Below are 16242 nucleotides of genomic sequence, written 5' to 3'. Positions count from 1 at the left end.
AGCTTCTAAGAGTTTTGTCAGATTCCAGACACTGTTCTCAGAGGGGAGAGAGGCTCACCCTGGAGAGTGGTGTGGCAAAGGAAGGACAAGCCCCACCAGATTCCCTGAAACCAGAGGTCCATCGGTAGCCAGACCCCCCATCCCAAACACGGGCAAATACTGGCCCCAGACGTTCTGGGCCTTGCAGTGCTTATCTCTGTATTCAGTCCACATACCCTTTTTGGCAGTGGTTGAGAACAAATTCCACTCAAAAGTTTCTAACCACTTCATAAGAATGAGAGACCTTGGAGGGCCAGGCAGTTTGTTTTATCTAATAATAATTTTTAAAAGAACACATGATTTACTTTCCCAGAAAACACATGGATGCATGAAAGAGAGCAGGGACGATTAACCGCTTCAGTTGCCAGCAGCGCCCAGCCCCAAGCCCCAAGCCCCAAGCCCCTAGCTCAGCCGCAAGCCAACTTGCTCCATTAGCCTGAGCCCTGTGATTTTGAGGAGTATCCGCACATTCTGCAAAGATTCTACAGCACTGGAAAACCAGAACTAGACTCTTGTCTTTCCCAAGCCCTTCAGTTAACATTGCTCAATGTAGCTAAGCGGAGGGAATGCAAATGATTTATATTTCGCTGGCTAGGTTGAAGAAACTCAAGGGAGATGTGCTCTGCTTCAAGACAGGAAAAAAAATTCCCAAAAACTGTAATGCAAAGGCTTTGTAGTATTTTTAAACCTTTGATTCAGTCCATATGTGACATCTGAACACCGCCAAATTCTGTCTATGTTTCAAAACACACACACACACACACACACACACAATAATACACGCACGCACTCCTAGCAGGAGAGAAAAGTTGGGTTTTAGCTGCAGCGATGGTGTAGGGAGGGCCGGCTGGGACCTCTCTAAATTATTCAGTATTGAGGGAGCCTCCTATGACATTACGTTTGGCACCCCCTGCATTAGCAGTTGCTTTTAAAGGGAGCATGTTGAAATGAATAGAAAAAACTTTCAGGGGCTTACCTGGTTGGCCTCTCACTTCGTGTCCTGAAAAGTAGAGAGCTAAGAAAACCCAGGTGAGAGGAAACATATCCATTTTGGAGAAAGCTCTCTCCAGAGCTGGATGTGTAGGTTTCTTGTATAATTGTAAGTCTGTGTTTTTCTTGCTCTTATGTTCTTCCTTACAGTGTCTTCTGCAAAGATTTCTAATGGTCAGTGTTTCCCTCCTGGGTCCTGGCGGCCCGTCTTCACCTTTATTCTTGCTGGATCCCCACCTCACCAGGAGGTGGGTCGCTCTTGAAATCAGCAAAAAGGGAGCAAGCCCGGAAGAGGGGACGGGTTTCCTCTCTTAAAAACAAAAACGGATCTATGTTCTCTCCAGTTCCTCAAAGTATCATTTCCTTTATCCTATAACATCACGAATATTTCCCGAAAGCCAAGGGTAAAAAATATAGAGAGATATATAATAAAAATAAAAGCCAAGACTTGCCTTGGGCATCACACGGCCCCCAGGCAGCGGTGTGATTTCAAAGGCGTAAACTGACACACATCTCCCAGAATCTGGGACCAACGCGCAGGCGGAGGCACCCACCGCCGGACGGCCGGAGTGGGAGGCGGCCGCCCGGCTCTTGCCCTCGCCGGGTTCCCCTAGCGGGAGCCTCCCCAAACGGCTACACCCGCTTGGCCAGCTTCACAAGGGGAGTCTGAGGAAGGAAGCTGCCGCTGCTGCTGTTGCTGTTGCTGTTGCTGCTGGTGGTGCGGCGGAGGCTGGGATCGCCTAGGAGTGAGCGAGCCCCTCTCCGAGTTCGCTCGCGCCCGCCTTCACCTCCACCTCGCCCAGCGCCTCGCCGAGTGTCTGCGCGTCTGAGGATGTGCTAGGGGCGGGCTGCGGGCTGCTGCCTCGCTCGCGTTCTCTGCTTCCCCTCCGGCTCCCCCCTGCCTTTTCAGGCCGAGCAGCATGTGGATGTCAGAGCCGCGGCAGAGCTATCCGATTACGCGCCGGCTCAGGGCCCGCCCCTTCTGTGTTCCTGATTAAAGAGGCAGCCGCGGAGACGCGCGGCGCAGAGCCGAGCGCCGCGGCACCCAGCTCGGGCGGGGCGGCGGCGGCGGCTTCCCTCCGGCGGCGGCCGGATCAAAGTTAAAGCAGCTCCCACCCAGCAGCCCCTCTCCACCCAGCACCTCCCGCCAACCGTGGGCTCCTCTGCGCCTGGCCGCGCGGAGCCGCCTGTGCGTAATGCCCCAGAGAAGGAGAGCCCCCGGGAATCTCCAGGGCGCGCTGCCCTTGGCCGCGTCGCCCCCGCCGGAGGGAGACAGCGCGGGAAACGGAGGGAATTCCTTGTCCCCACCAAATTCCCTGACTTCGATGCCACACATGTAGAACCCAACACAATGCCACGCGCAATGGCGTTACAAGAGGAGTTGGGTGGCGTAAGGTGTTTGGAGTGGGGAGCCAGGCGGCAGCTCAGCCATGCGTTCGCACAAGGCAGCAGTGCGTGGCGGCGGCACACATGCTCAGCTCCCGCTGAATAAAACCCTAAACACCCTGCGTTTACTACTCAGATCCTTTGTTGTGTCCCAAACAAACTCCCCTCCTCTCTAGGTGAAGATTTAGTTCTCCCTGCGTCTCTAACTTGTAACTATTAGAAGAGGACTTTCTTCAAAAATTTTTTTCGGGTAATTAAATTGTGTCCCCCCAGCCCTCCAAAAAAGTAGAGAGATACATGAAGCCTTCTCGAAATGGTGCTGTAACTACTTTTGTTCACATTTTCCCCATGGAAATATGGCCACAACGTAGGGAGGGGGAAAAAACCACAGCATTATGCTAACTATTTTAAAATGGAGGCGTGAAAACTGTTTAGAGGGAGCTGCAAGCTAACAGTTGGGGAAACACTTGTATCTTTGTTTCTGAGGATGCTTCGTGGATTCCAAACTACCTTGCTTCACTAGGCGTCTATTACTACATTATCATAAAGACTCCAACAGGAACAACACCCTGCATATACCTTTTCAGCCACTTCGCAGATTAAGAAAAATAAAGTTTTGGTGACAAGAAACACACGCATCTGACTATCCCATTTATTTTTTTGCTTGTACTTGTGGATTCTTCTGGGTGGTTTTTCTTCTTATCTGGACTTGCCATTAGCTTTGTTTATCACTTTTAGTGTTTGAAAAATCTGTAACTCCCACTTAACTGTTATTTACACTGAGATAACCAAAACAAAATTGAATCAGAAGTGATTTGCAAACAGTGGAGCCAAGCCGTGGAGGAGTTTTATAGCGCTGTGTAAATCCACAGGCTGCATATCACACTGTGAATCTTAGATGCCTGGTTTGAAAGGGCATTTAACAGAGGCCTGGTGAGTTCTTACAGCAAGCATATGGCCGGGACTAAAGGTTACCTTTCATTTTTTTTTTTCTCTCTCTTTTTCTCTTATTTCCCTTCTTCTTTCCTTGGCTTGAGAGCACATCCACAATATTAAAAACTCCAGATTTACTTTTCTTTCCTGTTTAAATGTCAATTGTAAAGAAAGACTGCCATTCCCTAGTATTTAATGGAGTAAAGAGGCAGTTTGGATTTTGAAATTTAAGCAGAGATACCTGCTTCTATTATGGCCAAGATGCTAACCTAAGGACAAATAACACTATCTACATTCACAGTGCCCCGGTGGAGAGAGTCATTTAGTATCACCTCTCCTTATCACTTACCAGGCTTGCCAAACCATTCTACAAGTGCCCAGCATGGAAGAATCCTGTTTCTGAGAACACTGTAGCCAGAGTTTTAGGGGAAGGGCACAGGGAATAGGAGAGAGAGAACAAATAAACTGAATCCCATTGGGAAACCACAAGAATGGCAACTCTGGGCTTCTGGTCTTGGGGTCTGAGGGTTGAGGGTCTCCTCAGGCTGCTTCCAGATTTCTTGGTCTGGTAAAGAGGTGTGCCAGTTTTGGAGGTCTGTTCCTGGATTTGATCCCCAGCATTATGGATTTTCATTTTTCCGAGGTATTCTAAAGAGGGATCTAACTTACTTCCTGGGAGTCAGAACCACTGCTACAAGACTTCTCATCAGTCCACTTGAGTAAATTAGGCCTGATTTTCTACAGTTGGGTAGAGGTCTGGCGTCTGGTTCAGAGCTCTCAGGACTCCATTTTTTAATCCTCTAGGGGGCAGCACTCAATAAATAATGGTAATACTACCTGTGGTAGCCCTTCTAGTGTTGCTTTCACTTCTAGGAGCTCAAAGCCCTTTATCAGACCAGGGAAGATTCAAAGGGAGACTGGTTCTCCCCCAGCCTGAACAAGACCCCTCGAGCCCATGGAGGACTTAGAATTGCTTTAATCCAGGACTTCCAAGGACTCTTGGGAACTAAACCCAAATCTCATACGTGCCCGATGTAAAATGAATCTTTAGGGAAATTCTCCAGACTGGGGCTGGCTCAGACCTGCTAAGCCCAGTTTTTGTCTAGACTGGAATCTCAGGGGTTTGGCTGCAATTGGTTTGGTTTCCAACAGAGGTGCAGGGGTGAGGAGCCAGGAACCATACATACTATTCATTATTCTGTGAGTCCACATCCTTGACCCATAAAGAAGCCTGTCTACTAAAAGGCTAGTAGCATTGACAGAAACAATGAGCTTGTGAACAGAAACACCAAACTGACTAGAAAACAGCTAACTGGTAAAGCTGAGATTTCTGGCAGCATCGCTGACTCACCTAGGACATTTCACATCATTATCCTTAATTGTGAAATAATAATAGATAATCCCACCCTACATTCCATTCCTTTGACAGGAAGGGATGTGGGAAACATGAAACAGATTTGTAAGAGATGCTAAGAGAAAGCTGTAACCTAGCCACGCCCCACTGGAAAGATGGGCATTCCAGCCAGGTATGCTCAAACTGAGGAGTTCATCAGAGTCACCGAGGGTGAGTGTGCCATTGTCCTGCAGGTTGGATTCCTTGCTTCTGGGGTGGTGTCTGAAAATTTGTATTTTAACACACATTTTAGGCGATTCTGATGCAGATGCTTAACAGGCTAGGAATTTGGGAACCTCTGTCCTGAGGTATTATATTTACACATTGTCCTCAATATTTGCACTTCCACTGAAGGACACCTGGACAAGCATTTTTTTCACATTTCCCCTCCAGGCACTCTTTAGATAGGAGGCAGATGTCTCAAGTTTCTGGGAAAAGCCACCAAGAACATGGCCCTTAAAATGCAGTAGTGAGGGGGATTCCCAGCTTTTTACCTCATGACCTTTATTTAGCAGCAAAGGAAAGACCCTATTTGAGAACAACAAAAAACTTACCTCACAGGAGTGGGAAGTTTGCAGGAACATGTTCCGAGCCCCAGCTGATGCAGTTTATGGAACTGGATCCAGCTCTTTAACCACCAACCCATTCAACCATTGGTTATTACTAGAGGTTTGTTTCAGGTACAGTTCTCCATCTGTGTTCATCACATCGTACTTATTAACTGATCATGGAAGCATGACTATGCAGGAGGTATGCAAGCAAGTAAGACATTGGGTCTTGTCTCCTGGGAACACAGGATTTAAAAGCGCCAGAAGTTTCATGCTCCCACAATAGATGCCACCTGTCACATGGTGCTTCCCCTTATCTGAGCCCTAACATCAACAAGCTCTCATCCTGAAAGAGGGAGATATGAGGCATAATTACCTCTTAATCTGTAATTTACTACCTGGCCCTTGTTAATATTTAGCTGTCTCTCTCTCAGAGGCAAAGCTTCAGTCAAAATGTAATAGCTCCTCATTTTTCATTCTTTTGTTTGAAGCTGAAGTCCAGTTTCTGGCCAATAGGGGTTTTTCCACTCGCCCTTTAAACAATCAACATTTTTCTTTCTTTTCAACACATTTGAACTCTGCCTAGTAGTTTCTATTTGATATTAGCTTTGGTGGGTTCCCAGAATCCTTATAGATTTCCACCAAGTATTGAAATCTTTTTCACTCTAAACTGTTTGTGTCTCTCATCTCTTTCTCAGACACAGACATTGGATCAGGTAGGAGAGAACTTTATGAATGAAAAAAAGAAAAAAGGAGCAAAATGTGCAAAATCCATTCAAACACCCCTGAATCCTTGCAAAAGGAACTAAAGAAGTCGGATTGCGGCTTCTACTCTGTTTGGCCTAGGCATGAGGCTCATCTCCCTCTTCTACATTAATTTACACGTGCTTCAAAAAGAACCCAGTCAATCCCTCCCTTTAGAGCAGCATTCTCCAACACAACTTACTGCAATGAAGGAGAAATCTGTGCTTTTCACATGGCTACTGGGCATTTGAGATGTGCCTGGTATGACTGAGTAACTGAATATAATTTTATTAAACACAATTTCCTAGCACCTCGAAAATATGCAGATTCTATACATGTTCAATGGAAATCATATTGGGCAGCTCAACTTTAGATAATCCTAAGACTAGAGCTGGAAATTTCCCATAGAAGCCCAGAGAAATTTGGACCCCTAGAAATCTCTGAGACTACTTCACCCATTCACCAAAAAGGTAACCCCAATATCAACAGAGGCATCATTCGAAAATGTTTGTGTCTATTTGGAAGAAAAGAGCTGGCTTGTATTATTGTCTGTCATCCTGTCTCTCTTCTGGGCCCTCTTGGATGACTTTCCAGACCACTCACCAGGAATCAAGGACTTCACAGTGCTCCCCAGGCTCTTGGCCTCAGCTCCTGTGCCCGGTGGAGAGAAGCAGGTTGGGGCAGCAGAAACCTGAAGTCGGGGCAGATGAATCTTAGGTCTCCACTGCCCTTGGGTGTCCTTGAAAAGCATATTAACCTATTAAGGATCAGTTTACTCACCTGTAGAAGGAAGGGGTTGATTTGAATGACTACTACTCCTTTCTAGTTTTGAATTTTGGCTAGGCCCTTTCCTGACTCCATCTTCATTGGTAAATTTAGGACTAAAATTGGTTTTAGTCCTAATTTCATAGCTACCTTAAGTAATTGAAATTAATAATCATTTATCCTCCAAGAAGATGTTAATGCATGAATGGGGCTTACTGGTATATTCCACTATCTCTATAGTTACATCGGTACCTTTTCTCAAAGAGTGCTTATATTAGGCGTCTTGGCAGGGCTTTCTGAGAAGATATTTTCAGACAAAGCCCTTTCCTAGTTCTTCAAAACGAAATGCAGATTCCACTTGACAATTACAGAGACCAAGAAATTATTTGCAACCTCATAGTATTTATAGGTGATATGCTTGAAAATTTTAGAATTATGGTCTAAAATTTTTACCACTCAGGAAAATCTCATTTTGAATTTAAAATTCCCATTCTCTCACTAAATTCATAGACTAATTTTCTTGGCAACTTGAATCTTCTATACATGAGCGCCCATTGCTTTTTCTTCATTCACAAGCATACATACCTTATCAAACCCCACAGATTTCTAAGGGATTTATTTTTTATTTTTTTGGTTATTTCTGTTTTCGCATCTGTAACCTGTGACTTATGGTACCTTAATTAGACATCTACATGTCAGGTGATTGTTACATTATGATGGCAATAGCTGCTAATTTGAGCATGAAAGTCGTGATGGAAAGGCAAGAGTCAGGGAGCTGACCTTTTGCTATTGAAGATACTCCAGGGTGGGTTAATTCACACCCACCATAGTCATTAGTTCCCACACTCCTTTTTCATATGTACTCCCACGCAGTTTACTGAGCTGCCAATCAACCTTTAGGATCCCAGTGAGTCCCGATGGGGACGGGGTTCTGAATGGTGCTTGCTTTCTGCAAGGACCAAGAAATCATTTGTAGAGGCAGTCTCTTTTTCCATATCCAGACATGGATTCTATTTATTTTTTAATGAGAGAGAAAGTGGTACATGTGTATCATTAAAAAAATTCAAAAACACAAAGAAAAGTTTCCATTGAAGACTTAAACTTCCCTCCCAACCTGTCCCCTAGTTTTGCAGTTCAGCGCTCCAGTTTACCTCTCCATCCACGCAGGTTTTGGGTATCCTTCCAGAGACATTGAGACTATGTTGTTCCAAATTAAAAGCTAAAACACATTTTATGTTCTTCTCCCAGCTTTCTTTCTCCAGCTCCCCCTGACTCTCTCCTCTAGCCCTAATCAGTAATTATCTTGAAAACCATTAGGGGGCAGCTGTGACCAGAAAAGGAAACAACAGTAAAAAATGCAGGACTAAAAACCAAGAGGAAGAGGTGTGAAAGAGAATGAGAGGAATGCTAGAAGTCAGCAAAAGGGATAAATGAAAAAGAAAGCAGCAATAAACAAATGCAAAGCACTACAAAATAAAAGGGAATGGAGAATGAAGTAATAATATTAAGGAGCTAAAGGAAGTATACGTGTTAAGAAAGGGGGAATTTACAAAGGCCAAAGATTATTTGAGTTTGTTTTTTCCTGTTTGTTTTGCCTTATTTTAGGCAAACTTGTAGAACTCCAATTGGCTCAACGTTAAGCAGAAAGTGGGAGGTTATCTTTTTCTTAAGGAGGTTTTTATCATGGACTTTACATTCTTAGGACCTATTTTACACTGAAGGGTTCCGAGTATCCTCTGTCCATCTGGGCTTGATGTAGGGGGTGGGAATGGAGAGGAGGAACAGCACCCTTCCCTTACATCTTCAGAATGCTTAAGCATGCTTTCAGCCCTAATTTCAGCGAGGCAGTGAAATTAGCCTAAGTATAAAGGTGCAATTCTATTTCTCAATGCAGCAGAGCTCAGAAATGAGGGACCGGGTTTCTTTTGAAGCTGATGCCATAATCAAAGTACTTTCAGGTGTAGTTCAGGCAAATCTCCCCTGGTTTCAGCAGGTTAATTTTATTAAAGCTCCTAGCTACTGCTTTAATGTTTTCTAGCCCCTACCCCCCTGGGTACATTAGGCAGAAACAAGGCCTAATGGGAGCCTGTACCTGATGTTTGGCATTGTGAATGGAATGTGGGGCAACATTGATGCTGGGATAATAGGAAATGGAAAATTGCTTCTAGAGCACAATAAATACGATCACTTTCAGTTTAGTCTTCTTTTCTCTTCCTAATCCAGACTCTCCTTTCTCAACTTTAAAATAGACAATAAAAACTTGAGGAACCCTGGTCTAGGGTCACCAGATAAAACATGAAATGCCTGCATATCCTGCATTTATTAGTTGCTCAATCTGATTCAGAAGACACAATACTCCCAGGCTGTCCTAAACTCTATACCTAAGGTCATTCATCATAATCCAGTAAAAACTTTCATTTTAAGATCAAAGGCTCTTGCTCTCAATCACCCATCACAGTCATTAGACTCATTTTATTTACTGAAGACCCAGGATGGGCAGGGAACACTTTGGGCATTTGAAGGTTTTTAAAGAAAAAGCTTGAGGTGCACTTGCCATAAGGCACTGATAAAGCCTGAGTCAGGTGAAGCTGGGCTTTTTCAGGTGGGTGTTGAAGTTATGAAGAATTGGGGTAAGTTGGGACATGAGCTATTCCAAACAGTAGTCTTCTTGCAGAATTTGGGGTTTTCCCTGTAATCTAAAGTCAGAAGATCTCTTCAGTCTTCACCCCCAGCCCTCATTCTCTTTTTCTTTGACATGGAGTCCTGGAATTTAGTTTCTAGAAATTTAAAAATTCCTACTGAAAACTTGGCCAAAGAAAAACTCTGACTAGAAGCAATTTGCTTCCCTTTAAACAAATCCCCCGAAGTTAAAAGACAAAGCATGTTTGTTGGAATTTGTTGGATCTAGGGTATAAAAACACTTCCCGTTTGATTTGATCAAAATTTAGAAGTAAATGTAATTTTTGACATTTCAACACATCTGGAAGTGTGTTTTCCTGTCACTATACCGGATTGACCATATTATCACAAAAACTGTGGCATCTCCAATACTGAGCCCCTCTAGACTTTAGAAAATGGAGAAGTTGCACTTTAGGGATGAGGAGTGTTCTAGGGCACGTTAGATTAATAACATTAATAATTAGGTTAACAGTGTAAGACAACGGATATGTCAGAGGGAACTCAAGGCCCTGAACCAGGGTCAGGAGACTTAGTTTCTGGTTCTAGTTTCTCGTTAAGGCTGTGTGTGCTTTAGGTTAAACCCTTTCATCTCTCTACGATTCTATTTCCTCATTCATAAAAGCCTTGTTGTTATTCCAAAGCAATGGCCCTACCAAACTATTCAGACCAAGAACCTACACTTGATATAAAGCAGTGTCCAGTTTAGATCCTTCACTAATTTAAAAGTATTGCCTGAGCATATGCTATATGCTCTGCATAGGTGGAATAATAGTGCCTACATCAGTAAAAATGGCTATTCTCAGGAGCTTTACTTCATAGTGAGAGAGATAGATAACACCCAAATCAACACTGAGCAGGGTCCTTTCAGATGGTGATAGTAAGTTCTAAGTAGAAAACAAAATAAGATAATGTGATAGAGATCAGTAAACCAGCAGACAGGAAATCTGAGTTAGCCCTCCTACTAACCAAAGCTCTGCTATAAGCAGGTAATGCAGCTCAAGATCCGTCTTTCGTCTTTGAGACAAGGGGCTGTGTCTCACGGTGTTTTTCAAAGTTCAGGTTGAGATCTATTAGTAGGTTATTAACTCATCTTAGAAGTTAGTGATTGACACTTAAATGCAATAGATCAAAATAAATAAGAGTGTATATTGTTTCATGAAACTTGTTTCTATTTATATTATATATATACAAATACATAGAAACACAGAAGTATTCTGGATCACATGGAAAATATATTTCTTTCTTTGGATTACAGTGAGTCAGGTGATCTCTAAAATATTTTTAAGCTCTCAAATTCCATGATTCTGTTAGATTTTTATAGCAGGGGCCCAATGGAGCATAGTTCTTGCTTGATTCTACTTACTATTGAACAAATAGTAGCATAGCTCATCAGATAATCCCAGTGTTTAACCCAGTTTCAGGCACATGATCGATGCTTGATAAATTTTTTTGAATTAATGGAAACATGAGATTTATGCACTAGGTCTTAAAATAAATACAGCAACCTATTATGAATCACCAATTGAAGCGTTGACATAATTTATTATATTTTCCCAAATGCCAGCCTTAAAAACCAAATTCAAAATTATATTGCCCTTGTGATGCTAGAAACTGATTTTTCTCAGAATTCTCAAAAACTCTTCTAAGATTTAAAACGACAGAGACAGAGACAGAGAGAGAAAGAGAAAGAGAGAGAGAGGGTGCTTAATATGTTCTTCTCCCAAGCAGGGCAAACTGCTTCTTCCCACTTATAAGAATATTCGCTAAACCTTTAGAATGCTTAAAAAAAGAAAAGAATTAGTGGGGAAATTTTTCCGTTTCTTGTTTTTGGGGATCCAGATAATTCTGCCTCCCTAAAACTGGCCTTGTGAGATTTTATTTGTTAAGTCACCTTTTTCAAAGCAGCAGCAATCTTACTTTAACAAAGATTTTTTTTTTTCCTTGGTTATGGCTTAAGTAGTAGGCTTTTCAGTCTCTAAATCATTTTTTAAAATTACACATTTGATTAGAAATAGATGACCCAAGTCTTCAATTTTTCCTTGCCTGCAACCCTTGTTGATGTCCCTAGGGATGGCAGAACCAGACTGAAGCGATCTCATTGAGGAATCAATGATACATCATCCTTAAGAAAGGCAAGAGTCAATGGACCCCACTCAGGGCCCAATGCACACGGCCATGAGTTAATTTTCAAGTCCATTTCCTTAATTGCCTGGAAATCCATGGCCAGGCAAATTGACTCAGAGTTTAGGATTGCTACACCCAACTTTCTGTCTCCATGTCCTCCCACCTTCCCCAAGGCAGAGCAGACACACATACACTAAGAAGAAACATCAGCACCCCCGTCGCATTACAACTGCTTATCCAGTGCAGGCCAACACAATGGCCACGGTTATGTTTTTGTTATAGGGCATCTCGGTTCATACAAAAAGGTGCTCTTGAGCTATAACATAGGAAATCACATTTTTGTGAATCAAAGTATGTTATAAATAATCTAAAAGAAGTCACTGTTTGAAGGAAGTCCATATTTTTAAAGCAAATAAGGGTGTCAGAGTTGATCAGTCCAATAAGTTTAGACTAACCTGGAACAAACTAAAGCATATTCACTCAGAATTAGTTGTAAAACTACTGTTTAGACCAAAATGTGTAAAACTCATGAAAAGCTGCTGCTTCATTTTACGGTCTTTATTTATATTACTATTTCTGTTATTATTACTTATTTTTTACTAATGATGAATTTGCCCAGGTCAGAGAAGTTCAATGTATTCCCTTTTTTTCTTTCTTTCTTTCTTTCTTTCTTTCTTTCTTTCTTTCTTTCTTTCTTTCTTTTTTTTTTTTACCACATATAAGTCATATAAAATACAAACCCATCCCATGTATTTCTCTAAGTCATTTCAGTTTTTGTAGATTTTCTCATTGCAGAATCTCTTATAGAATCATTTTAACAATGATGCTCTGGTGAAAATATGCAAGATTCATAATTTTTTTCCTGCGTTCATCATTTCAAAACATGACACCCAACCGACACCAAAATGGCAGCTTTCAGTTATACAAATGCAAAGCTGTATTTAGGCTCTTTTACAACATTGTGATAGGAAGAACTCAAAGCCTCTTCCGCTGCTATTTTTAAAATACTCACCAACACAATTCCATCAGAAATATTGTAACAATAGCTTTTGTATTTTGATCCTTTCTGTTCAAGGGTTATTGGAAGAACCCCAGATTCTGTGAAAAGATTTTAAAAAGTCAATTTGAACAGATGCTGCCATGATATTTGTTAGAGTTAATAAAAAAAAAAAAAAAATTCTCAGACTCTCTTAAAATGTGGTGACGAGAAGGCTGTTTTTAAAGAGGAGGGAGCCGCATACAGTCCGTGGAAGGAGTGGCAAGCCTGCGATCCTCACTAAATGTTTCAGAGAAGACCCTTTACCTTTTGCTAATTGCAAAATAAACAGACCTCCCTGCTCCAGAGTCTCGTAGACAGCCTTTCTGCCCACGGGTGCAGCGATGTCAGTTTATTTATTGCACAAAAGGTTGTTGGCTGAGCAGGAAATTAAACTCCAAACTTCTGACACCAAGTTCTGTACTTTCACCACAGGGCAGTGTTCAGACTCCAAACTCCAGCTCTCCTCACCTCTCTCCACATGGTCTGTTTACTCACGCGCCAGCAAGAGAACTTGGCAATAGATTCCAAAAGAAATCTTATAACACACTGAAAATCAACATCAGCTGGCCAAACTGGGGTCTGTCACCGGGATGTTGATTTAAAAAAAATAGTTATCACCACCGTAGTAAAAACATGTCACCTTACAATAGCATTTACTAAGCACCTAATTGCTCCTGGGGCATAGATGGGGCCGTGCAAAGAGACAGCTTCTCCTTCAGCAGATCTACGAGCATAGATCACGGAGTTAGACGGTCTGTGAGCGAGAGGGAAAGACCCAGGCATGATAGTAAGATACACACTCCTGAGTGAGAACTTGTCCAGTCTGGCCGTAGCGGATCTCTCCAGAAACAAGCAGGTAGGGTATACTTGGGTGGGGAGAACCACCGAATGTTATTTCTACTAATTCCAGTGGGAACTAAATTAAATAAACCGACTCCTATCTACATGGGGACAAGTTGCCATTATTTGTCATGTAGCAGTATCAGAAATAGAAATATCTCAAATTTCTTCCTGTTGGTTTGCTGTTGCCGAAAAAATTACTGTGTTTCACTCTAGGAGGAGGCATGGTAAAACAGAGCTTTATTTAAGGGATAAGAATTCTCCTTTTCGTCATTACCAGCTTTACAAGCAAGTTATACTCAACAATCTAGGCTTCTGTTTCTTCCTCTATAAAATGAAGGGATTGGAATAGATTGGTATCCATACAAGATTAGTTTGCCTTTTACCCCTCAGTTCTGTGAAGCGGGAGCTCACCGGCCAGTTGTATCAACAGCCCTCTCTCGATGTGTATTCTTTCATGAGGTAGCTGGCTTTACATGGTTTCAAATGGTCACCCACACTTGAAAAGAGAGAGCCTGGCAATTTATAGGTTAGCATCCTTTGTCCCAAAGCAGTAGGATTAGGCACAGGGGCGGAATACAAACATCATGAAGGTCAAAGGTCGTGACCTTTCTGGGTGGAAACCAAGGCAACTGCATACCTGAGTGGCACTAGGGTCTTGATCTGGGCCAGTCTCAAGGTCCCCTTTCTCTGGAGTACTCTGTGGGTCACATGCCCTGGGTCGAGGGGCTCTTCACGGGAGACTGGGGGGTGTAAACAGAGTTTAGGCTAGAGTTCTTTAAGTGACTATAGAAAGATAATATGACAAACTGGAAAGTGATAGTCCTGGTGTACATAAGCATTATTTTGAAGATGGTTTAGAAGTTCATTGTGTGGCTACAGCCTCAGGCTATTTCCCTGAGATACATAGGAGGTTAAACAATAATATGAGATCATGGATCAATAATAAGGGGCCGTGCAATGCTGGGAGAAGCACACGTGGGCATAGGACTTTGAAATGGCTCATCTGTATCTGGCACCTTCTGGGCAGAAGGAAGCTCCTGCAGAGTATAAAGAAACACAGTACCTTTAGGAGAGAGGAGAAAATGTGGTGGCGGTGGAGGGGTGAGACAGTTCAACAGATGCAGATGGCACCCTGCAGTGGGCTCTCATCTGATGGAGTGGCAGAATTGATTTCACTTACCGCTGAAAACAAATAAACAACCCCCTCACCCCCGCAAAAAACAAAAAACAGAACACGCACATGCCCACACACACTGAGAAATGTTAAAAATGTAACCACTGGGTAAGTCTCTCAAGGATAAGTTGACCTGAAAGTAATTTGTAATCAAAGGTTGTGAAGGAGACAGATATCCTTTCAGCCTAAGAAGGTACAAAAGCTTCACTAGCAGAGAGAATACGAGTCTCATCTATAAACTCAGGGAAACCCATTCGTAGGAGATAAACTTTTGCAGTGAGAAATATCTGATTTATTTAAAATGTGACCATGACTAAAGAAATTCAGAGAGAGAGAGAGAGACAGAGAGAAATGAGAGAGACAGAGAGAGAAGAGAATACAGAGAGAAAGAGAACAGAATGCAGAGAGACAGAGAGAAGTGGGGAGAGAGTTATTGAGAATATATACATATATATATATATATATGTCTCATGATAACACGTCTCAAAACAAGCCTAACTGCCCTTCTAGCCAGATAAGGACCTATTTTCCACACTCCTTATACAAAGGAAGGATGAACCAATCAGGTGAGAATATCTGTGCCTCCTATTCCTAAAGATTTCCAGGGCACAAGCGAAGGCTTTGGGAAGGACTGCAGCCTGAGAGTGAGGGGAAAACAGGGAATGTGGGAGAGCAAAGAAGACGCAGGTGAGTGTACGTGAGGGGAGCGGGGAGGTAGGAAGTGAAAAGTGTAGCATAAAGAAGGCACAAGAAATTCTCTGGAGGACACTCAACGCTGCCTAAAGAATGGCAGTGAGCCGATGCCTCCCAAATCCAGACAGTGAAACTCCACGATACTTTACAGTTGGAATAAATAAGTTAGCTTCTCTGTGGGAGCTTTCCCCAAACTTTAATGTCACCAACCGAAATAGATGTTATTGGCCCTAGTTATTCACCTCGTTGCGGCAAAAGGATGATACATCCCTGCTTTGCACTGTGGTGTGCAATCCCTCCTCTAAGGTATAGTATACATCTCCACACCTTTGACATCAGACTCGGCCATATAATGTGCTTTGGCCATTGGAATGTAAGTGGAAGTGGCATATATCACCTGCTTGCACCTAGAGAGCCATCCTGAGGTTTGGCCATTGCCCTTTGCCTCTGCCGGAATGGCATGTACCCTCCAAGGGCTGCCCATCAGCCTGGATTCTAGCAGGAAGAGGACACAGGGAGCTGAGCCAAGCTGCAGGTGAGCCATGCTGATGTGTGCTGTGAGCGAGATGCAGTCCTTTGTGCTCAGAATCACTGAGATCTTGAGTTACAACAGCATAATCTGGTGACTGTGGAATATGCAAACCCACTTTACATTGTATGGATGCTCCCCGTGATCCTGGAACAATGTGACAGGTGGGATAGGACTTACTACAGTTCTGAGGGAGGGTGTGTCCTTGCCAGAAAGAGGTGTCCCTGGCTCCCACAGAGTGGGTAGAGAAATCAGGAGAAGTCTCTGGCAAATAGCTGACCAGCAAAGCTGTCAGATCAGTGTTCCTGCCCATGTTTTCTATGCTTCAAAGGAGAGTTATAGTCATCTCTAAGGCCCCAAGAG

At 43.0% G+C, this 16242-nt stretch overlaps 1 protein-coding gene across 7 annotated transcripts in view; it reads right to left on the bottom strand.

Annotated features, from left to right (window-relative positions):
• The window catches only part of NRP2 (neuropilin 2), a 113887-nt gene extending 111926 nt beyond the window's left edge, over nucleotides 1-1961 (bottom strand). For 5 of the 7 annotated variants that reach the window (XM_039844523.1, XM_039844528.1, XM_039844524.1 and 2 more), the window contains exon 1: nucleotides 1016-1960. In XM_039844523.1, coding sequence (XP_039700457.1) covers nucleotides 1016-1088 — 73 coding nt within the window. In that variant the 5' untranslated portion in view covers nucleotides 1089-1960. Of the gene's footprint in view, nucleotides 1-1015 lie in introns of all 7 variants that reach the window. The other 2 variants (XM_039844529.1, XM_039844522.1) reach the window with 1 other exon arrangement.
• Nucleotides 1962-16242: the final 14281 nt, after the last annotated feature.

The sequence above is a fragment of the Pteropus medius genome, unplaced genomic scaffold (assembly GCF_902729225.1).
Source record: "Pteropus medius unplaced genomic scaffold, Ma_sr-lr_union100, whole genome shotgun sequence".
Classification (NCBI taxonomy): domain Eukaryota; kingdom Metazoa; phylum Chordata; class Mammalia; order Chiroptera; family Pteropodidae; genus Pteropus; species Pteropus medius.
Note: the sequence above shows the minus strand (reverse complement) of the source record. Positions and strands in the feature narration are given on the sequence as shown.